General features: G+C 40.2%; 1 protein-coding gene across 4 annotated transcripts in view; it reads right to left on the minus strand.

The window, feature by feature from the left end:
* Positions 1–24,947, minus strand: part of SCMH1 (Scm polycomb group protein homolog 1) — a 143,814-nt gene that overhangs the window by 13,662 nt on the left and 105,205 nt on the right. For all 4 annotated transcript variants that reach the window (XM_054572061.1, XM_054572062.1, XM_054572064.1 and 1 more), the window contains 3 exons: positions 23,015–23,141; positions 9,862–10,062; positions 7,901–8,092 (listed from right to left, as the gene is read on the minus strand). In XM_054572061.1, the coding sequence (XP_054428036.1) occupies positions 7,901–8,092; positions 9,862–10,062; positions 23,015–23,141 (520 nt within the window). The remainder of the gene's footprint in view (positions 1–7,900; positions 8,093–9,861; positions 10,063–23,014; positions 23,142–24,947) is intronic.

The following is a 24,947-nucleotide window of genomic DNA, read 5'->3' on the forward strand; positions in this document are numbered from 1 at the left end:
CTTAAGAGATGCTTTCTCCTAGAATAGATGGTCCTTGAGGTGTCTTCTGTTCTGGATGTTTTATGCTCTTTCTGGGTAAGGAGAACCTTAAAAATATTGGAAGAGGCTGCCTTATACATGAAATGCTAGAGCAGAGCAGAGATATGTGTGTAGATGAGGACTTTTGAAGGTGACTCTCCCAACCAGCAGGACATCTCAGAAATGCTTCTTGATGCAAGGCTAAAAGCCTGTCTGCACAGTATCTGCTCTTATGTTCCCCCTTACTTTTGTATTTGCCTTGTTCTACAGAAACATTCCAAGGATGTTGGATTGTACAGTGGTGAGAATGTGGGCATGGAACCAGAACGTGGATTAGAATTTGACTCTGCCCCTCAGCAGGCAAGGTGCTTCCCTTAGAACCTGTCTCCTTATCTATAACATGGGAAATCCCTTTCTTCTAAGGGGCTTGTAAATATCAAAAGTAAGTGGCTATGCAAGCCTTTGTAAAGGGAATCTCATCCTGACATTTCTACACTCAGGCCACGGCCCAACGCCCGGCAACAGCCCCTAACCATTGCACTACAGAACCTGAAGCAGACTTTGCCTCATGACTCGGTTCTACACATGCCAAAACAGTTCCTTAGCCCTGGTCACAGCATTCTCTCCTTATGGGGGGGGGGGGGGTGTCTTGGGTACTGGACCTTATTACTGTCCTTTGTTGTTTTTCTTAGAGTTCAGGTGTTTAGATAATGCTTGGGGTTCATTCAGGGTCTCTGAGAAACTACTGTATTTTGCCATGTATAATGCACTCCCGTATATAATGCATCCCCACATTTTTTGCCCAAACGTTCAGGAAAAAAATCTTTCACTTTAATTTTTTAATTAAATTTTTTATATTTAGAAACAAAACTGATTATCATATTCCAGGGTATAATTTTGCATATGGATATCATTATTGTTTTCTAGAGTTACACTTTTAACACATAAGCATAAATAAAAGAATTGAAAACATTTATATAGATAAGGAATTAGTACTGCCCATGTATAATGCACATCCTTATTTTTCTCTCAAAAATCTGGGCAAAAAAGTGTGCATTATATACAACAAAAAGTTGGTAAATTCAAGCACATTATTTGGCAAACAGTAAGACCTCTGTAGCAAAGATGGTTTAGGATTTTAGGACTGTTTTCTGGTATTCACCTAAATTTTCTTGGTAACCATGGGCTTAAAGTCAAACCTAGCATAAGACAGATTTCACCGTTATCACAGGGAATTTAACTGAGGAAGCCCTCCCCTAGAAATGAATCCAAAGAGAGGTCTCTGGGTCCCCAGGATATGTAACCCATATCCACTCTCATTCTGGAGGTGAGGTTCCAGATTCCTGTTTTCTAGGAGATATGACAATATCCTTGTCCTGCTTTGAGACAAGAAAGGAAACATCAGGCCTGGGTACTATGCCTCAGCTCCTGCCTTGCACTAGGTGTGTGACCCCAGGCAACTTGTCTTCTCTGAGCACCAATTCCTTCATCTGTAAATTGGGAAACAGTCACCCTTTGTCATGCTGAGAACATCAAATGGGGAAATGAAATGGTTGACTTTACAAAGCTGGAGAGTTGTTATTTTATTCTTCATTCATAGTGGCAAACCTACATTCTCTGTATTAGCTGAAGAAAAAGATAAAGTCGAGTTTCCACATTTATCAGCAGGGTTAACCTCACCTTTCTAGTCCTCGTTTTACTCAATGTAGACTGGGGATAATACCACCTGCCTCACATGAGCTAAAAGATGTGGGAAGGAATTATGATGACAATGCCTGGGGCTCACCAGATGCTGATGCAAGTCAGTCAGTGCCTTTTCCTCTCAGAGATACTAAGGGTGGTAACTGATATCCAGATTCTGAGTTGAGGGGCCTGAAAATCTGGACTGGTGGCACCAGACTAGGCAAGGCCATTAAATTTTATCCTAATGAGATGCAGTGGAAAAACCATACTGGAGGCTCTGGGAGGTCCTAGTCTGCTTAGGGCTGATCCATGAGGCCCTGTCTGCCTTCACCAGGATAATGCCAGGATAGAAGCCTGCAAAGCATTCCAGCTGTGCTTCACAGGGCCCTCGGGGCCTCCAGAGGGGAGCCAAGGAAATAGAGCTCCGGGTCTCATTTCAGTTTCTATCAAAACAGCTCTAGTTTGAACTCTTATACACAGAGCTTCATATAATCTTACCTTTGCAAAAAAGGAGTTCTACTGCTAAAACAAAACAAACTTTGAAACCATTGGCCCAGGGATCAGAAATCAGGGCTGGAAGACTTGAGTTCTCTTTCTAGTACAATTATGAGTCAACGATCACTGCTTTTTTCCTGGGATTCAGTTTGCCTATCTATAAAATGGAGATGAAAACCCTTAACTTCATAAGGTAAATGTAAATTAAATTTGCTGTTGATATGCTGGAGACATGAGAACAATCAGTATGAGAAAGAGTTCATACATTCATTCAACAAAAATCTGTTGCACATTTTTTGTTTGCGAGGCACTATGCCAGGTATGGGGTATGCAGAGGTAAACAGACAGATAAGGACCTTGGCCATATGCTTTTATTTTTAGTCAGTGGCAGATCTTCTCTGAGTATCGCATTGCAAGGCTGACCTTAAAAACTAGAGTTCCCAGTGGAGGGAAACCAGAATGCTTGTGAGAGGCAAAGAAGAAAAAACCTGGGAGTGTAGAATTTGGAGAAAAGCCAGAGACAAAAACCGAAAAGGCAGTCATGGGATGGGAAGAGGACTGGAGGTGTATCTGATCTTTTGGAAGGCAGAGATTAGAATGGTGAGCAGGAGCTATAAGAAGGCAGATTTCAGCTAAAAAGAGAGGCATTTTAGCCATCAGAAATGTCTAAAAGTAAAACTGATTGCAAAAGGCGATAGTGAGCAACCCATTGTTAGGCATCTTTAATCAGAAGCCAGTTGACCACTCTGGTCTGTTGGGCTACACAGGAGATCATCTCTACAGCACTTTCGACTTCTGAAATTCAAGGAGCTAGATCAAATGAAGGATGAGGAACTGGAAAAATGTAGGGGCAGAGAGAGACCATCAGCTATGGGAGGTGCCAGGGAAAGGAGTTAAGAACTGAGTCAGAAGTAGGAATTGACAGCTAGACGTATGAGCAACTACCAGGAAAATGTAACCTTATTCTGGGTTACATGGGGTGGGGTTTATTTTATTTTACATTATTTTATTTAGATTTGGATATCAAAAGAAAGGAAAATCCCCGAATTTAGGAGGACTCACAGAGTTCCGCACAAATCTCCAACTAGTTTTCCCGCTTACTGTCTTTCTCCATTCCAATCCATTCTCCCACATAGTATCCTGAGTGAGCTTTCTAAAACACAAATGTGATTGTTATTTCCCTGGCTTTAAACATTTCAACGGGTCCTCACTGCTCAGTGATACAGTTTAAAGTCTGTAACGTGTCCATTAGATCTTCTTGAACGGGCCTCTCTTATCACTCCAGCCTCATCTCTCGCATTCTTCTCCTCTACTTTATGTGCCAGATGTACTGTACATTCAGTTCCTCTGAGACAGGTCATGTGCCCTCTTGTCCCTCACATTCTCACATGCTACTTTGTCAACAGGAACATTCTTCATCATCCCCCTCCTCCATCTCTTTGGGTCTGTGGCATTTTTGCCTGATTATCCCACTCCTTCAGGTCCAAGCTTAGATGTTATTTTTTTTCTGGAAAGTCTTACCTGACACACCTGGTTTGAACTTTTAACTTGTCCTATTCAAGTACTCATCATCATGAAATTAATTGTTTGCTTATTTGTTTGTATTTTTTACCAGGCTGTAAACTCTGTGGGAGTAAGGACCTTGACTCCTAGTTTACAATGGAATCCTCCATTTCTAAATCAGAGCTTGGCATCATGTGGTCAGTAGATATTGGGTTGACTGACTGACTAAATGATGAAATCAATAGTTTCAATTAAGTATAAACAATTGAGTCATCTTAAAACTCTTGACAGTTCTAAAGAAAACCAAAACAACAACAACAGTCTGACAGTTCTGTGAGGAAACCTTGTGAGGATGAAGGGGCATCTAAAGAGATTTCAGTTCTTATTTGGTTTTAATCACTATGCATTTGGAGATTTGGAGAACTACTTTATAACTAGCTCAGAAGACCTGGATAGTAACTAGAAAGATGGCACAAGGACTCACTGTCATGGGAAAAATGAACCACTTTCTCCAGCAGAGAGGAGCCTAGGCAGTCCCAAAGTAGCAGGCCTAGAGGTTAATGGTGGGTGGATTTCAAGGGCTAAAATGAACGTTCACTGGGACCAGCTAAATTAATGCTATCTACTGTCTAATACGGTCCGTTTTGTAGAGGGCCAGAAGGAGCTCCCTCTCAGTCTTCAAAGGACTTCTACTTGATGTAGATGTGTACAGCTCTGAAGAAGGGACTCCAGTCTCACATTGCCCCCTGCCCCAACCTTCCCCAGGAATCCTTTCCTGACATCTTCTTTCATTTACTTCTTGCTCATCACTGCTGACGTGGCCGGAGTATGTCCACACTCTTACCATGCACATGTTTACCTTTATTTCCCTCTCGCAGCTGGGAGCTCTTTCAGAGCAGATCGAGTCTGTCCCTTCTCTGTCTCCCCAGGGCCCAGTATAGGAGTATTTGGCAAAGAGTGCTTGATAAATATTTGATGACCTCAACTGAAACAACTGGCCTGGATTCTTCAAAATACCAATGTCATGTCATGGGAGATAGGAAAAAAGGCTTAGAAAAACTGCTCATAAAAGGAAACTAAAGAGGCAGGATAACTAAATACAATGGATGATCCTCCACTGGACCTTGGATTATGTTAAGAAAAAAACATAAAAAGCAATAAACAGCTATAAAGAACATTATTGGCATACAGAATAGAGTAGTAACATTGTAATAAGCATGTATGGTGCCAGCTGGGCACTTGAAGTATCATGGGATAATTCTGTAAAGTATATGATTGTCTAACCACTATACTGTACATTTGAAACTAATACAAAATAATACTGAATATAAACTGTAATTGAAAAATAAAATAAAAATTAAAAAATGTTTTAATGTAAAAAAAGGGGACATTATTGGGAAAATTGGGAAATTTAAACATGAACTTTGTCAGCTACAGTTGATCTTTGAGTAACGTGGGGATTAGGGGCACCCATTACTCCACCTGTACCCCCTGCGCAGCTGAAAATCCACATTTAACTCTTGACCAGAAGAAGTCTTATTTATAATATAAACAGTCAGTTAACACATATTTTATATGTTATATACATTATATACTTTATTTTTACAATAAAGCTAGAGAAAAGGATGTTATTAAGAAAATCATAAGGAAGAAAAAAATGCATTTACAATATTTATTGAAAAAAATCCACATATAAGTGGACCTGTGTAGCTCAAACCCATGTTGTTTCAAGGGTCAACAATACTAGATTTTATTGATTTCTTGAATGTGATGATAGTATTGTGTTCCTTGTTCTTGGGAGATACAAAAGAAATTATTTAAAGATCAAGTCTCTTATCTGCAGTTAACTCTCAAAAGGTTCAGTAAATAAAAAATATATGGATACATATATATGTACATACACTTAAAGAAACAGATAAAGTAAATATTGCAAAAAATTAAGTGGTAAATCCAGGTGAAGAGTACATGGTTGCTATTGTACTATTTGTACAACTTTTCTGTAGATTTGAAATTTTTCAAAATAAAATGTTGGAGACAAAATGTTAAGCCTTAACTTATGTAAGGAAGCCTAATGAAATATGTCAGTTAGGCCAAGACTCTAAAAGGTAGGATAGTGTGCAAAGGAGCCTGTAGGGAAAAGGGCTCTAGGAAGGACCTAGAGAACAAAGGTGGCACCTTTGGCTGTTGAACTAGCAGGAGTGTGTAACCAAGCAGAAGGGAGGGAGTAATAAATACCAGATCCAAAGGGCAAAGCAAAAGACAGCCCTTGTCCAGATCAAGTTCTTTGGCAGAGGTCTGGGTAACTATTCAGGAAAATGCAGGAAATGATAAATGATCAGAGGTGCGGCAAAGGGCTAGTAAGGCAGGCAGGCAGGTAGGCAGGCAGAAAAGATGAGTGGAGGAGTGCAGAGGAATCAGAAATACAGGCAGTGCTCTGACTTGTCTGGGCATAGTTAAAATGTCCATGTCAGGGAAACAAATAAAAACTAGGGTGAGAGAAGCCACTATGAGAAACGAAGGTTAGAGAGCACTAGAAGGTACAGACAGTTGGCTGAATCTGTCTGAAAATGAGGGGAGGGAAGGGGGACAGCCAATGGCCGAATGTGATAACCCTGGTATTGGTTTCTTTCTTGGCGAGGCAAGAAGGAAGAGTGGCTGAAGCTTGTTTCCTCTTATCTGAGAGATGCAAACTGGCATCGAATTCCCAGGAAAGGTCATGCCCCCAAACTACCTTCGTGACTGCTGGTCCACAGAATATACTCCTACCATCTCTGTATGCTGCTACCAGTATGTTTCCCTTAGCTCTCAAGGACCCTATTCCACTGAAGAATTTTGGGTTGCTATTTCTCTGAGAAATCTGTCTTTAGACTGGCAGCTACACTCATTTCCTCTAATGTATCCATTCTTCTAGAATCCTACATAGGCCTAACTTTCATTACTGAAATGCAGCTTAGAGTTTCTGAATGCTGGGGATATGTAACAGTCTGCTTTTGCACCAACTCTACCATGCCCAGCGGAACATTCTAACTGTAAGAATGCCCTTTTCTGTTCTCAGAGATTCTGGTGCTGAAGAAAGCAATCTAAAGCAGGTTAGGTGAGAAAAAGGATCAGTGAAGGGTCACAAATATGTCTGCAGGAACCAGAGGGTTTGGTCCCTACAAGCAGTATTTGAAAATCAGGTACATTTTTACAAGTTATATAAACAATGCTCATTTAGGTGCAAAAATATAGGGTTGGTGGTAGCTAGGGCACTTTCTTCAGAAGTGACACTTTTTTCAGAAGTGATTTTGCTAAGACAATGATAAAAAGACTCCAGGGAAGGCAGTGTGGGAATAAGACTTGTATAGAAGATCAGAAGGGGGTACCTTCCAATATATATGCTCCCCCATCAACAGAAAACACAGCCCTGAAACTGAAAGCACCACCTCTCTATTCCTCTGGCCAGGACAGAGTCCACAGGGCTCCTTTAAAGGGCCTTTCCTCCCTCTCTCAACAACGACCTACCTCGCTACGTTTTGGGCCGAGCTTTCCTTCCCTTCCTGTCGTCTGTGTCCTGGGCTCCAGATTAGAGATGCTGCGTTCCATTCACTCTTTAACCTCTCTCTCGGAAGTGCTTAGTCACTGATCCGGCCACGTGGCATCCGCTTTCCCGCTGTGGGTCTGGTATGTTAACTAAGAAAGTTATTTTCCAGCCTAGTTAGAAACAGCAGGAACTTGAATGGACTTGCTAGACTGGCAGTGCTGGAGGAGTTAGGGCCACGTGCCAAAGGAAAGAGTGGATGGCCAATCACCAGGGAGCAAATTTCTCAATCTGTAGCTTGAGACTAAACCTTCCTGCTGGCAAGGGAGCTCTATGGTAGGCCTTTGCTGCCAGATTTACACGGGGAGATGTAGTGTGACTTTGCAGTGGCTCCACATGCAGTTTGGAGCTCAGAAGGAAACTCCCAAACCACCTTTTTCTAGGAATAAAAATCCAGAGGAAAAAAGGGTCATCCTAGAGAGAGGGGACAAAATCCTGAAGAGAGAGTAAAGACCAGAGGAGACCAAAAAGTCCCAGACAGGGCCAAGGTTGGGGACAGAAACCCAGACCTCTGGATAACAGGTGCCAGGCTAGCAGGTCTGAGGACTGGCCCTGGGCCCTTGCTGGTGCTGCTCCTGGCCCTGCCCTATTTCTTAGCCCAAGCCCCATCCCAGCTCCTACCTGGTAGGTACCTGTCGTGGCTGTGGCCGTACTCTGTGGTGGTGAGTGACAAGTGAGTCTGTGTAAAGGGCTGGTTGCCAAACAGATTGTCACTGCGAAGGTTGTGGCAGAGTTTCTCCAGGAAGCGGAGGACGTAGGTGATGCTGTTGACGGCTGGGAGGTTGAGGGTGTGCTGCTCCTGGTCAAACACGGCTGTGGAGTGAAGTAAACAGGGTTGAGCATGCCAGCCGGGCGCGCAGTGCAGCGCTGGGCAGGAGGAGTTCAGCCCACAGCTTGCCTCAGGCTTACCTGCTTACACAGAGGCAATCGGTGCCCACGCTTTCTCCCTCCCTCCCTGGAGGGTATGATTTCTGCCAATTCCAAAGGGCTTGCTATAATGGGAGTGGCCAGGCCGAGTCTGTTGCACCTGGGGCTCTGGAATGATTTTACTCAACTTGTGAAAACAACTGTGAACATAATTCTATCTGCTCCATCAGCTGGCTGGGCCTTGTCCAGGAAATCTGTTCATTTAGGGTGTGCTATTTCCATTAGAACTGCCCGAGAACAGAGGAGCTGGGCAGAAGAGGAGAGTACAGCCATTGCCAGCGCAGGTTTGGTGCACAATCTAATCTTTTTAAGAGCACTAGAATTTCGGCAACATTTGGAACTATGCCATGCTGTGTTTTATTTCACTATCTATTTCTATTCAAAAAAAATCTGTATAGCCCTTGAAAGTGAAAGGTCTCTGCATTTGTTTCTGAGAGCAGCAGGAAATGGGGGACAGGTCATTCTCAGGAGCCATTTTTCGGGCAGAGAAAGAACCCTACAGGAGGTACAGGTGCTAGCAGTTAAGAAGAGAAGCAAGGAAGGCCCGGTCCCTGCAGACTGCTGCACAGAAGGCAAGGGGAGGCCACGAGTGGCCTCTGCCTCAGAAGGGAGGGAAAGCTTGATTTCCCTTGCAGTCCTCCACCTCCTATAACAATTCCTTTCCTGCCTGACCCAGCCTCTTAGCCAATTACTCCTTCCTCTGGGCTCCTGCACCGCCCTGCACATATTTCTCTGTTATAACAACTCTCACAGTTAACTGTGAGATATTCTTCCTTTTCCAGGAGGGCAGAGTCATCTTCCTTTCTCCCCATCCCTGGCCAGTGTCCTGGCAATAACCTCTGACATATAGTAAGGGCTCAATAAATGTTTGCTGAAAGAATACAGTGGGATTATTTATGGCATTTTCCATGTCAGTTGCTTCTTGAGGTTGGATACTGCAACTCGTTAGAAGGAAGAGACAAGAGGTTATGGAGTAGCATACAGTTAAAACCTAGAGGCTTTAGGTCAAGCCTTCATAGATTTGGTGGGTAAAGAATAGGGTTTTGGACTTATGAAAACTGCAAGAGAACAGAGGCAGAGCAGAAAAAGTAAATATTTTCAGTGGAAACAACAAAACACTGTGCAGCTGACTTAGATTCTCATAGCAGGAAAGAAAGAGGGAATGACTCTTCCCTCTCTGCCCTGGGATTCAGCTCCCTTGTATCAGGGCTGGCTCAGAACTGGGAAGCCAAGGAGTCAAAAGCATGAAAGAGTTCCAGGTTCCCTCATGCCAAGTGGAAGGCTGTGGCAGTTTGGAGAAACTCTCATGTCGCCACAACATAGCCCCCTTTTGATCTGTCTATCTTCTGGGGTGCCATACTCATACATTTTCCGTATGGAGAGGCTAAACAGGCAGACAGTAGAGGAATCTGTTTAGAGGCTCAGTTAAGACTCTAAACCGAGTCTATGTGGGTATTCTACTTGGCAGAGGTATGCATAAGACTCAAAGGGGCTCTGGGTGTTGAAAATGAGGACTCTCTGATGAAGGGAATACCTTCACACTTTTCCAGAGCCTTCAGGTATGAAGTGGGAACCAGGATGCCATGTCAGGAATTAGCCAGCTGAGAAGGCCTCGCCCTCTGGCTAGGAGGCCATGTTGGCCCAAGGGAGCTTACCTGAGATAACCTCACCACCGTGGCCTTGTTTGAGAAAGCTGAAGACGGTTTTCTGGTGATAAGCACAGTCGATGCAGGCCTGGACAGCCTGCTGCAACACCACAGAGGCGCGGGCTGGCCCGAAATGGTCAGGGAGCTGCTGGACCTTCTTCTTATCTAAGTGGGGGCCTGTGCTGCCATTCTTGTTCAAGTAAATACAAACTGCAGGAGACAAAGAATTAACTTAAAGAACCTCACAGAGTACTCGGGATAGAGAAGTTAGATAACAGTGCTCTCTTCTATCTTCTGTACCCTGGACTCTGGTCTCGAGCTGGACTCCCAGCTGCTAAGCTAGTGACACACTGTGGGAGGGGTAAAGTGTGCTTGTGCCCAGCTGCCGCCAGCCCAAACTGCATGACCAAAGGCTCTGGGAACATAGCCTGCTGGAAAAACAGCCCGACAGGAAGCCAAGGCATGAAACTTGCACTTTGTCTTCTGTGCAGTGAAAAAAAAAGAAAAAGCTAAACCATTTCTCACACACACACACACACACACACACACACACACACACACACATTCATATTCATTTTGGATACTTGGTTGCCTCACGTATTTTTTGTGTACCTTACCTTATATGTGTAAGGAGTTGTGGGGCCATGGCAACATTAGCAAGAGTGTGGTTGTGTGTGTGTGTGTGTGCGTGTGCGTGTGCGTCTGCATGTGTCCTTGGACTTAGAATGGTCACACCACTGGTTACTTGTCTTGCTTTCTGTTCTGGACCTTGGAGTCCCCTTTTTATCTTCTATATTAACACTTAGGTCCAAAGAAAGTAGTAAAGAGAGGAAAAAAAAACCAGAATAAACAAAAACATGAAAAGGGCTTGAGGGTCCTGATCTAGATTTTTTGTTTGTTTCAGTAATTTCTCCTGTTGGGACACTTTTTTTCTTTTGTTGGGACAGGGGGCACTCTCCTAATTGCAACCCTCCAAGAGGCACTGCGGTGGGGTAGGGGACAGGTGGGCGCAGGAAAAAGAGGCAGTGAGTCCTAAACAGAGTTGCTGCCTTGGGCTTTGGAGAGGACTCACTGAAGCCTGCTCAGCTATGACATTCTCCCTGCTGATCTGTCTTCTAGGCATTCGCTTGAGTAGGGGGTACTCTCCTTTCTCACACTGAAAGGGTTGGAGGGCAAAAGGTCTCTTTTGTTATTAGAGGCAGATAAGATAGGAGCAGTAGCTGTGTGGGCTGTGGATGAACTGCTGCCCTTGTTGGGCCTCATGTCTACCATCTGTAAAATGAGGGCTGAGTCAGATGCTCTCTGAGGACTCTCCCACTGTTATTGTTCTGATTCCAAGGGGAAACAAGGTGGAGAGGAGACGATGATAAACAGAAAGGGAGAGGAAGGATGTGGAAAATGAGAGGAGAAAAGAAGAAGAAAAGAAAAAATGGATACATAAGGTGAATTGAAATAAAATTTAACTACGTTTTCTCCTGAAAACTATTAAAATGAGCCAGATAACAAGAGAAGACAACATAAAATTTTGGAAGCTGGAAATCAGACTGGCAAAGTAGTAACTGACTCAGCAGACCTCAGAAAACTGAATCCTCAACCAAAAATGGGCAATGATGAGAACCAAGCTGTTTCATCTTATAATTCACAAAAGACCCAGTTACGGGCAGGTGCCTCTGGAGGTGGGTGTGAAGGTAGATCTAATAATTGAAGGATTGATTGAAGTCAGTTAAGAAATAGGACTCTAATGTCAAAACATGACTTTTTTGCCCTGGCTGGGCAGTTCAGTTGGTTAGAGCACTGACCTGATAAGCCAACATTGTGGGTTTGATCCCCATTCAGGGCACATACAAAAAGCAACCAATTAATGCATAAATAAGTAGAACAACAAATTGACGTTTCTCTCTCTAAAAATGAATAAAAAAATTAAAACATGACTCTTGCTGAAAACAAAATAAAAATGCAAGAACTCAAATAAGAAGAGGAATGAAAATAGATGAAAACTTTGTAAGAATGGTCATAGAAGCTTAGTCATAATAGTCCAAAACGAGAACCAACTCAAATGTCCACAAAGGAAAGAACAGATACACAAATTGTGGTACTGTCACCTATTGAAATATCACTTGGCAGTAAAAAAAGAAGAAACTATTGATAGGGTGCTTCTCACAAACATTATTTTGAGAGAAAAAAACCAGATAGAAAAAATATACAGATAGTATTTCATTTATATTAAGTTCCAAGAACAGAAAAATCTAACCTACAGTGATAGAAATCAAAATAAAGCTGAGAGTGAAGACTGACCCTAGGGAGGCATGAGGTAACTTCTGGGGGGTTGCAGGGGTGGTGAGGGTTAGAAATGACTTTTAACTCAATTAGGGTAGTTAGTTACAAGGGTGCTTACACTGACTAAAATTCATCAAATTGTACACTTAAGATTTGTATATTTCACTGTATGGAAACTTCATCTAATTACACAGAAAGGAAATACACAAAAAGGAAAAAATATAACCAGTCCATTAATGATTAAAAAAAGAACTTCTACATGGATGAAAATGTGAAATATAAAAGGAAAATTATGAAACCCTTACAAGAATGTGGCAGAATTATTTATTTATTTTTAAAAAGATTTTATTTATTTTGTAGGGGGTGGGGAAGGGAGGGAGAAAGTGAGGGAGAGAAACATTGATTGGTTGCCTCTCACATGCCCTCAACTGGGGATCTGGTTTGCAACCCAGGCATGTGTCTGGATTGAGAATTGAACTGGCAGCTTTTCAGTTCTTATGGTGGTGCTCAACCCATTGATCTATACCAGCCAGGGAAGAGTATGGCAGTTTTAAAACATAGCCTCCAAATTCTTTGACATTCCCTATATATATCTCTATGCTATTTGACCAACAGACTATAGTGGAAATGACATTGTCAGTTTCTAGGCCTAGGGCTTGAAACACTAGCAGTTTCCACTTCCTGTTTCTTGGGACATTTACTCTTGGAAGCCAACTACCTGTGCGAGGAGGCAAAGCCACCCTGTGGTGAGGTCCCTGTGGAGAGAAACCAGCAGCCAGCACCACCTCGTCAGCCCCTGTGGTGGCAGTGACCCTCCAGCCCTCATCAGGCTGCCACAGCTGATGCTGCATGGAGCAGAGACAAGCTACTGCCGCTCAGCCCTGCCCACACTGCTGTTTTCAGCCATCAAGTTTTGTGGTGGTTTGTTATGTAGCAAAAGATTATAGGAACAGATTGTAGTGCCAGAAATAGGGTGCCACAGTAACAAGAGCCAGACACACATGACCTTGACTTTGGGATTGGGCATCAGAAAGAAGCATAAAGGGCCACAAAGAGAGTGCTGAGAAGGCGGTCAGTGAAAGCTGAAAGGAAAGTGAGAAAAATCTTACTGGAAGATGGACAGGGGACACACTGGGTAGTGACGGAAAGTTAGATAGCCCTGTCACTTGAAGTAACATGGAAATAAGAAGTGTACCTGATGAACTCAGTGAAATAGTTAAGGTGATGCAAGTGCCACCTGGCTTCTTTTCACTACCTATGATAAAAATGCAAGATGAGGGGAATCAATTTCAAACAAACAAACAAATGTAAAACATAAAAAAGCCCAGGACTTAGAGGGTTCACAAGTAAAACTGCTTCTCATTTCCAGTATCTCCAAAAGGCAAAATATCCTAAGTTGAGAAAGGGTCAAATCCAGAATGGGAAAACAAAATCTTTTGTTGAGAAGTCAGAGCCATTTAAGACTATGCTTCATAGACTCTTTCAGACCAAAAAGGCCCTATAATCTTAAGGGCAATTTTCTCTGATTCTCTCCCTTAAAAAACAGAATTTTTAAGTATCTGAAGGGCATTGTCTATAGCAGCTGTACAGGAAGCCCAAACCAGAGAAAGGCTTATCTTTGAGAGATCTGTGGTTGTAGCTTTTGTCTAATGAAGTAAATCCCAACAGTACTCATAGACAATCCCTCACGTTTTTAAGAGAATAATTCTGTTGGAAGCATTGTCAGCTAGGACTAAAAAGGACAGAGCTGGTACAAAATGAAAAGAATCCATTAGACGCCCCCAGTCTTTTATAGGCATGGAGAAGACAGAGAAAGCAACTGCAGTTTTCTCATAGAAATGGAATGATGATTCAGAGAACAAAAACAAGAGTAATGAAAAACAGCTCTCAGAAAGTAGTATTCAATCAAATTAATGAATTGGCAACATGTGCCCAACTGGATTTCAGGATTTCTATAGACCAGTGACTGCTTTGTGCTTCTAGTTTTTCTCTCCTTTGAACATGGGTATCTGTAAATTATCCTCTGCCCATCCAACCATTGTATATTGGGTACATGGGGAGTAGACAACATGTTTACTTTCCCCCCAGTATGTTTCATTGTTATCTCAGTGTATTTTATTTATTTTTTAAACATTTTATAAAATTTATTGGGATAACATTGGTTAGTAAGATATAAATGTCAAGTGTACAATTCCATAATACATCATCTGTATATTCCATTGTGTGTTCACCACCCCAAGTCAAGTCACCTTCTATCACCATATGTTTGATCCCCATTATCCTCTCATCCTCCCCTCCAACCTTCCCTCTGGTAACCACCACACTATACAACATGTTTCTTTAGTTCACAGGTCTTCAGATTGGAGAACTACAGTCGCGGAGCTGTACCTTGGAAACTGCATCTAGGAGGTCTGCTTTTCACCTGGCTCTGATTCAGATGAGGAGGTCCTACATCTGAAGCCTGATGTTATAACCTGATGAGACTCTTTTTAATTATTATTTTTTAATTCTCACCCAAGGATATATTTATTGATTTTAGAGAAAGAGAAAGGGAGGGAGGGAGGGAAAAAGGGAGGGAAGAATTAAGGGAGGGGAGAAACAGGGGGGAGAGATAGAGAGAGAAGGAGGGAAAGAGTCATGTGAGAGAAACACTAATGTGAGAGCAAAACATCGATCAGCTGCCTCCTGTATGCGCATGGACCAGGGATCAAACCCAAAATCTAGGTATGTGCCCTGACTGGCGATTGAATCTGCATCCCTCCGGTGTATTGGATGACACTCCAACCAAAAGATAAGCAACTGAGCCACCTGGCCAGGGTGTAAACTTTATGAGACTTCTTTTTTTATATATTTTTAAAAGATTCTATTTATTTATTTTTAGTGGAAGGGAGGGAGAAAGAGAGGGAGAGAAACATCAATGTGTGGTTGTCTTTCACATGACCCCATGGGGACCTGGCCCACAACCCAGGCATGTACCTTGACTGGGAATCAAACCAACAACTCCTTGGTTCACAGGTCGGCACTCAATCCACTGAGCCACACCAGCCAGGGGTGCATTTCATCTTCTATGAGCAGCTCATTAATCTACTGAACTGCTCAACTTGTGCCTTTCATTTTTTAGAAACTTTCATGCATTAGGATTTTTAAATTATTTAATTAAATTGTTGTTTAATGTAAAAGAAAAAACACTGTCACAGAAATGAAAAACACTTTTGATGGGCTTATTAGTAGACTGGCCATGGTCGAGGCAAGAATTACTGAGCTTGAGGATATCTCAGTAGAAACTCCCAAAACTGAAAAGCAAATTAAAAAAAGAAAAAAGACTGGCTCTGGCTGGTGTGGCTCAGCAGATTGAGTGCTGGACTGTGAATAAAAGGGTCATGGGTTTGATTCCCAGTCAGGGCACATGCCTGGATTGTGGGCCAGGTCCCTAGTAGGGGAAACTTGAGAGGCAAACACACATTGATGTTTCTCTCCCTCTCTTTTTCCCTCTTTTCCCCTCTCTAAAAATATATAAATAAAATCTTAAAAAAAAAAAAAAGACTAAACCCCTCCCAACAACCCAGAATAGACTATTCAAAAACTGTGGGACAACTGCAAAAGATATAACATACACACACTGGAAATGGCAGGATGAGAAGAAAGAAAAAAAATTGAAGAAATATTTGAAGCAATAATAACATAGAATTTCCCCAAATCAATGTCAGACACCAAAGCACAGATCGAGGAAGGTCAGGGAACACAAAGTAAGAGAAATGCCAAAAAACCCCCCAAAAACAAAGAGACACCTAGGCATATTATATTCAAGATGTAGAAAATCAAAGATAAAGAAAAAATCTTGAAAAAAATCAAGGAAAACCCCACTTACTTGTAGAGGAGCAACAATAAAAAATTATATTCTTATAAAACATGAGAGCAAGAAGAGAAAGGAGTAAAATATTCAAAGTGCTAAGAGAAAACACCCACCAACCAAGAATTCTGTACCCTGTAAAATTATCCCTCAAAAATGAAGGAGAAATCAAGACTTTCTTAGACAGAGAAAAATGAAAGGAGTTTGTTGCTAATAGACCTGCCTTGCAATGTTAAAGCAGTTCCTCAGAAGGAAATAACAGAGATCAGAAATTCAGATTTACATAAAGAAAAAATGGCATCAGAGAAGAAATAAATGAAGACAAAATAAAAACTTATTTTTCTTATTCTTAAATGATATAACAGATAATAGTTCGTTCACGATAAAAACACAATAATGTATTTGAGTTGTGTATGCTTATGTGTGTGTATATGTGTGTGTGTATATATATATGTATTTACATATACTTATGTGTAGGTTAAATGAATGATATCATATAAAGAATGGGAAGAAGAAATTAGAATTATTTTGCTGTTATATTTGTGAAGTGGTATAGTGTTATTTGAAAGTAGACTTGGATTAGTTATAAATGTATACTCCAAACTCTAGTAACCACTAAAAAAAGTATAACTGATATAGTAAAAAAGGAGAAAAAATGGAATCATATAAAATTCTCATTTAAAACTGCAAAAGGCAGAAAAAGACTGGCAGACAAAAACAGAAACAAAGAATGAGGGTAACAAAAAACTATAAAAAATATGGTAGATATTTATCCAAATAATTATATCAATAATTACTTAACGTCAATGGTCCAACTACACCAATTAAAAGACAGAGATTATCAAAGTGGATTAAACAAAAACCCAGCTGTATATTGTCTACAAGTAACCCACTTTGTTCATTTAAATTTTTATTGTTTTTAAACCCACTTTAAAAATAAAGACACACATACATTAAAAGTAAAGGGACAGAGAAAAACATACCATGCTAATACTAATTAAAAGAAAGTGGGAGTAGTTATTTAATTTCAGAAAGAACAGATTTTGGTGCAAGGAAAGTTATCATAGGTAAATATGGACATTACATAATGATATAGAGGTCAATTAACCAAGAAGACATTAATCTTTACTGTATATGCACCCAACAACAGAGCATCAAAATATGGGAGGCAAAAACTGGTAGAAGTGAAAGGAGAAATAGATGAATCCACTCTTATAGTTGGAGACGCAACATCCTTCAGAAATTTCTGTGGATCTGTCCACAGAAATGGACAGATCCAGCAGGTAGAAAATCAGCAGAACATTGTTAAACTCAGCAGCATCATGAACATAATTGAACAGAATAATGAACATAATTGATATCCATAGACTACTTCACACAACAATAGCAAAACACACCTTCTTCTCAAGCTCACATGAAACATTCACCAAGACAAACCATGTTCTGGGTTACAACATACACATTAACAAATTAAAAAGAACAGAAATCATACGATGTCTACTCTTAAGTCACAATGTAATTAAACAAGAAATCAGTAACAGAAGATAGGTTAAAAAAAAAACTTAAAGCTTAGTTGGAGATCGAATAACATACTTCTAAATAACACATGGGTCAAAAAAGAAATCTCAAGAGAAATTTAAAAATATTTTGATATAAATGTGAAAATACATTGTGGGATGCAGCAAAAGCAGTGGATAGAAAGGAATTTATAGTACTGAATGTGTACATTGGAAAATATCTACAATCAATAGTCTAAGTTTCTACTTTGGGGAAAAAAAAAGAAGAGCAAATTAAATCCAAAGTATGCAGAAGAAATGATAAAAATTAGAGCAGAAATCAATGAAATTGAGAACAACAAGTCAACAGAGAAGAGTCAATAAAACCAAAAGCTCCTTTTTTGAAAAGATGAATAAAATCAGTAAGCCTTTAGACAGGTTAAATAAAAACGAAAGAGAGATAACACAAAACACTAATATCAGAAATAAAAGGGGGGACATTAAAAAGTGATCATTAAAAAGATAATAAAGGAATATTATACATAATTCTATACCCACAAATTAAATCTAGATGAAATAGAACAATTCTGTGAAAGACACAATGTACTAAAACTCAACACAAGAAGAAAAAGACTATCTGAATAGACATATATACATGTATATGAATTTAAATCAATAATTAATAACATTCTGCCATAACTGGTGTGGATCAGTGGGTTGGACATGGTCCCACAGATCAAAAGCTTGCTAGTCCAATTGTTGGGGCACATGCCTGGGTTGTGGGCCTGGAGCCCTGTTGGGGGCATGCGACGGGCAACTGATCGATATTTCTCTCACACATCTATGTTTCTTTCTTCCTCCCTTCCCTTCTCCTTAAAAATAAATAAAATCTTAAAAAAATAATTAATAACGTTCTAAGATATAAAGCAGCAACCTCAGACAAATTCACTAGGGAATTCTACCAACATTTAAGAAACACATATAATTTTCTATACTCTTTCAGAAAACATAATCAGAGCAAATACTTCTTAACTCATTCTATGAGGCCAACATTACCCTGAAACCAAAACCAAAGACGTGGAAACTGATAAAGGGAACCTCAATTAAAATTGGATTTGGGAAGGCCTGTAGAAGGAGCTCTAGCCATACCACTCCATGGTCAATTATCCCAAATAGAAAGACATTAATTACTACAAACAGGAAGATGTCAGTTATAGATCCAACAGGAAGAAACTTACCTCACACTCCCAAACAAAAAATGTAGCTACATTAGTACTCCAGTAAGAGGAAGTAAGATTTTCCTCTTGCCCACCAAGCCTCGACAATGGAAATTCTGTAGCTCAGCCAGCAAGAAACCATAGCCACCTGAACTTTTACTTTCCTCCAAAGAATTTTCATTTTTCTCTTACTAACGATTTCCGTGTTCTACTTTTTTTCTTTTTTTCAATATTTTATTTTATTTTTATTTAATTAATTAATTTATTTTTTCAAATACATTTGTCTCAGCCTTCCCCCCACCACTTTCCCTTGCCCCCTCCTTCCCTCTCTCAACTCTTCCCCTTTGGTTTTGTCCACGAGTCCTTGCTATATGTTCCTTGACTTTCCCCTTTCCTTTCTTTTCCCCTGCCCCCGCTTCCCTCTTTTTTCCAATAAAGACTTCCATCTTGTATTATCCTCAGAGTACCTCTCTGTTTGCTAGATGAGATGTTGCCTGATTCACAAATCATTTAACAAAGCCAATTAGATCTTCAAATTTACTCAGTTAAATTTTGTTTTTTAATAGGTATTATAAGAAAAGGAAATTAGAGACCAGTATTTCTCACAAACATAGAAGCAAAAATCTTCAACAAAATATTGGTGTATTGAATCAAAAAATATATAAAAAGTTATACATGACAACCAAATGTGATCTATCCCAGGTATGCAAGGCTGGTTTAATATTCAAAATCAATTAATGTAATCTATCACAACAGGCTAAAGAACAAATATCATATGCTCTATCAACAGATGCAGAAAAACCATTTGACAGAAAGCCAAGTCCCATTCATGATAAAAACTCTCAGCAACCTACAAATAGATGGGAACCTCCTCAACTTGATACAGAACATCTACAAAAAACCTACACCTACGGCTAACATCATGCTTAATGGGGAGAAATGAGAAGTTTTCCCACTAAGATCAGGAACAAGGTAAGGATGTTTTCTCTTCTCTCTCATAACTTTTCAACATTGTATTGGAAGTTCTAATTAATATATCGTAATAAGACAAGAAAAGGTAAACAGATTGGGAAGGAAGAAATAAAATCCTTATTGTTCCTAAATGATGTAATTGTCTATGTAGAGAATATGAAAGACCAAAAAATCCCTGGAACTAATAAGCAATTATACCCAGATACAGGTTAACATACTAAAGTCAGTCACTTTCCTATATAATAGCAAAGAAAATTTTTTGAAATTAAAAACACATATGAGCACTTCTAAAAATGAAACACTTAGGCATAAATCTAACAAAATTTATATGAGTAAAACTATAAAACTAATGAATAAAATAAAAAATTAAATAAATGGAGAGACATTCCATGTGTATGGATAGGAAGACTCATTACTGTCAAGATGTCAGTTCTTCCCAACTTGATCTATAGATTCAATGCCATTCCAATCAAAATCTTAGCAAGTTACTTTGTGGCTACTGATAAACTCATATAAAATTTATATGGAGTGGCAAGAGATCTAGAGTAGCTAACATTATATTGAAGTAGAAGAACATAATTGAAAGGCTGATGCTAGTTAAATTCAAGACTTACTATAAAGCTACAGCAATCAAGATGGTGTGATATTGGTGAAAGAATAGACAAATAGATTAATGGAACAGAAGAGAGTCCAGAAATTGTCCCACATAAATATAGTCAACTGATCTTTGACAAAAGAGCAGCGGCAATACAGTGGAGCAAAGATCATCTTTTCAACAAATGGTGCACAGGAAAAAAAATGAATCTAGACACAGAATGAAATGGGAATACTAAGTGACCAGCATTGTAGGTAAAAATACTCCCATCTTAGGTGAAATTTCAGAATATTGGGTATGGAGAGAAGCTTCTAAGAGAATAAACAGGTTTTATACAAAACTAAAGATGTAAATATAAGAAAGATTTACATAGGAAAACAAAGACATGGAAGTAGCAGACTGAGGATAATACAAAAGACTGGTGAAGAGGATGCCAAGAAATTCTGAAGGCTCCAGGAGAGATTTCTTTTAGGGTTCAAAATGGATAGGATATATAATGTGTTTGAATATAAAGAGAGATGTATAAAATAGTAAGATAGTTTAAGGTTGAATTAATAAATACATAGCGAAATAAGCATATAGTAAAAAAATCAACAAGATTTACTCTGAAAACAAAATGTTGTACAACAAAAGTAATCATAGTACATTACATGTCTCAACTGAGAAGAATATTTAACAAGTTACAATAACAAAACACTGAATTTCAACCTAATCAAAATATAATAGGGTAAGGACACAGTATTAAGATTGGGAAGTACATACAGGTGGATAAGGGGGTGGATAAGGAGCAAGGAGATTAAGAAGAGTTAAATCCTCATCTTCTAAAGTGGGTTGTTAGTTGAAAAATGCCTAAAGCTAAAAAACAGCCATATAAACATTCAATTTTCATATGTTGAGGTAAATAAAAAAATCAGCTGAATTAAAAGCAATTGTTTTTGGTGAGCAGTAAATATAGGGGGTGGAGGGGCTGTTTGTTTTTGTTTTTGTAAAAATTCTTGTAGACTTATTTTTCCTTTAGACTATGAGCATATAATAACTCTTAAAAAGTTATGTGCTATTGGGAACCATCTTGCCTGGTTTCAGGGACGGTAGCCTGGCTGACAGGCCTCAAGAGGGCCCCAAGGCTGGAGCTGAGCAAGGAGGCCTTGTGAAAACAGGCCACTGAGGAGACAAAACCTGTCCCCCTGGCAGGGGCGCAGCCCCTGCCTCCCTCACATCACCCTGCTTGGCCCCGGAGGATGGCTGGTTAGTCAATGATGGGTAAGACCCCTCAATGGCAGGGGCAACTTAAGACAGGCAACAGTCACATAGGGGCCATCAGGGAAGGACTTGGGGGACATGGAGAAGGGGCAAAAGACCCTCACCCCTCATCTTTGTCATATCTGAGTCTTCATTCTATCTGAAAGAAGTCTCCTTATCTCTTGGCATCTCTGCTCCACCTGCCTGTCTCAGGCTTGAAACAATACTAAAGGCAGGTACAGCCCTGAACTGGATCAGGCGGTTCCGTTCTGGGGACAATTAGGCCTGGAAAAGGAATGCATTAAATCCTATGAAACTTACTTAGCTAAGAAGGCCCTGGAGTTAGTGAGTACTGATGTTTGAGGTCTAGCATAGATGCGATCAGTTTCCCAGGTATCAGGGCTGAATGGGCACCACCCTGTCTACCAGACCCTGACCTGAGGCAAATCTCTGTGTTCCTTCAATTGGTATTTATGATCTCTATTTGTTTTCTATAAACATAGCCTTTTGACATTGATTGATGAGCTTTGCATCCATACTGTATACCCCTGTTCGTATGGTTCTCAATAAAAGCCACTTCAAGAGAAGGGCTAGGGGCATTCTCAACTAGAAGGAATTGCCATCCCCTTTTCCTGGCAGACTGAGAAGTGTCTGGAACAACTTATTTTATTTTCCTCCATCCACGGCGACCCAGGGGGACTCTGTGTGGGATGTGATCCCCCCTCATCTTGTGCCCAATGTGGGGCCCCCCATCAATGTGCAGTTTAAAAAATAAAAGGCAATAAATAATATAGGGTGGAACAGAGCTTTTAATTTATGATAGCTTTTATTGTTAACATTTGGAGGGACTATAAAGCTCAGACAGGGAAGTGACTCCAAGTCTTATGACATGCCCCTTAGATGACTGCTTGGTTTACCCCACATCATTTTAGATACCACTTAGGTGCCTTTTCAACAATAACTAGAAGACCCACAGCAGTGGGACCTTCATGATCATGCCTCACTATTCCATGTAAAGAAAGCCAGCCATCTCTTCTGAGAGCCCGTTCCTTGGCCTAAATCTCATAGCCTAGGAAAAGTGGGAACTAACTTTGTATCCATTTCCTGCCCTTGGCCAGGCTATGGCAGATTTTACTGTTCATGGTGCCTCTATTCCCCATTTGGGCCTTGGCTCATTCTGTGTGACCTTGAGCAGTGGCAGGATTATTGTAACGCTGGAATGGTTCTGGAAGGGATCACTAAGAATGGAGCACCCTGAACTAGAAAGGATTAGTAATGTCATAAACTGGGCCACCCCAGTCCCCCCAACTTTGAGTTCACAGACTATCTACGCAAGTTTCTTTGATTGTTTTTGACAGGATGGAGGTGTCTCTGAAGGTATTTCAAATGCCAAAGATATATTTTTTTAAAAGATTCTATTTAGGTTTAGGGTAGGGGCTACTTATTGGCACAAGATGAGAAAATACAGACACAGGGACCTGGGGCTGTTGCAGCTAATACCGTGATCTGCTCTTACCTGTGGGGGCCTGCATGGCTGAGCTGGGGATGGTGGCAGCATCTTGGGGTACAGTGCTGGTGTCCGGTTCAGGGGTGCTGGTTGTTGGTGAGGTGGGTGGTGGGTTCAGCAAAGTCCGAGGTTTTCTCTGTCAAAATGGATGGGGAAAAGTTTGCTACCCATGACAGGTAACTTGTCTTCTCATTCCTCTATTCCTAGCCCTTAATTCATCCATGAAATGAAAATATATTTGTAGATGGGACTGTATTTTATCTTTGTTTTCCACGCAGCATCTTGTTCAAAGCTGTACATGTAGTAGATGCTTAATAAATATTTTCTGAATATATGTACAATATTCTGAGCTCCTGTATGGCCAGAGCTTAATTCACTGTCTTTTAATTTACTTCCTCTTTCTTGAAAAATGGAAATGTCCCTTCCTCCAACTCTACAAACTACTTTCCTCTACCTACCTCTTGGATTCATTATGAGCCGTTTATTATCTTCAACCTTATATTCTAGTAATCCCTAACTATATAATCTCTCTAAAATCCATACCTGGTCTATACCTTTACAATAATAAACTATCCCTTCTGTTTCAAATGGCCTTTCTCTCTCTTTTTTTATCTTAGAAATATGTGTTTATCCAGGAAACGTTTCTAGATTTTCTTTAGTTATTCTCTTTTGTGCTGTCTCTGTTCTTTGCGCTGTTGCATTTGTCACACTGTATTGTCATTACATATTTATATAATGGTATATCCTGTTAGCCTGGAGCTCCCTGAGAGTCTGATTTTGAGTACCATTCCTAGTATGATACCTGGCATATAAGTGTCAATAATGTTTTTCAATGAAACATAGAGTATAGAATACCAATGATGGGGTAAGTAATAAAAATGATTTGAGAGAAATTAGTATGTCCCCTATGGTGGTCAGGGCAGCCTTTGGGGGAGAAGGATCTCAGAAGGTTCTTGCCAAGGTAGTTTTCCAAAAGCCTTTCTAAATGCAAGGAACACATAACCATTGCCAAGGTCCAGAAATCCCTTTTTACCACATGTAATGTAGGATTCACTGCTGGGAGCTGTATAAACATGTCTGCTTTCGAGGAGTATTATTATCTAAAGAGCTAGCACCAGTGACAGCAAGCATATACTGTAAGATGGCCTTGCCTGTGAAAGTAATCATGCAAATACTTATGAAAGCATACATGGGATACGGAAAGCTCCTCATATTTTTGATATTGCTAAAAGTAAAAATCCAAATAAACAATGAGTCGGGGTAGAAAGGAATACTGGGTTCAACTTCACTGAGTTGGTGGCAGGATTTCATGGTGTCCCTCAAGGAACAATCCTGGTAATGTGACCAAATATTGTAGAAGAAACCATAAAAATGGAAGACATTATTATGTATTACTATTTGAGGTAGGTGCAATTACATGTATTATATCTGTTCATATATTACCTCATCTCCATTTTATTGATAAGAAAACTGGGGCTCATAGCCTTAGTCAAAGAAGCTTTCCCAAAGTCACACAGTTGGTAACAAATGGAGGTGAGATATAAACCTAAGTTTGTCTGATTTCAAAGCCTCTAGTCACAAGACCACTTTGCTTTGGAAAGGAATATAAGGGTAATGGGTTAAATGGAAAGGATATACTCATAGCAGTAGGCAAAAAAAATAGGAAGGGGAATTAGGGAGTCAAATGCCAGGCCATTAAAATACAGGATAAGATGAGAATTACTGTTTTCAAGAGGCTGGAAAGAAAGATGACTTATGTTTGGGACTGCCTGAGGAAGCAGAGGAGAGGCAATCATACAGCCATAGTTCTTAGGTTTTGAAGGATCTTAAAAGACATTTAATCCAACCATCCATTCAGTATTTCTACTTCTCTGTCCCTGAAAACATCCTTTCCATATAGTCATACAGTTCCTGATGAAGTACCTCTAATGGTGGAAGATCA

The sequence above is a fragment of the Pteronotus mesoamericanus genome, unplaced genomic scaffold (assembly GCF_021234165.1).
Source record: "Pteronotus mesoamericanus isolate MK-2021 breed Mesoamerican mustached bat unplaced genomic scaffold, CSHL_Meso_final contig_221, whole genome shotgun sequence".
Lineage (NCBI taxonomy): Eukaryota > Metazoa > Chordata > Mammalia > Chiroptera > Mormoopidae > Pteronotus > Pteronotus mesoamericanus.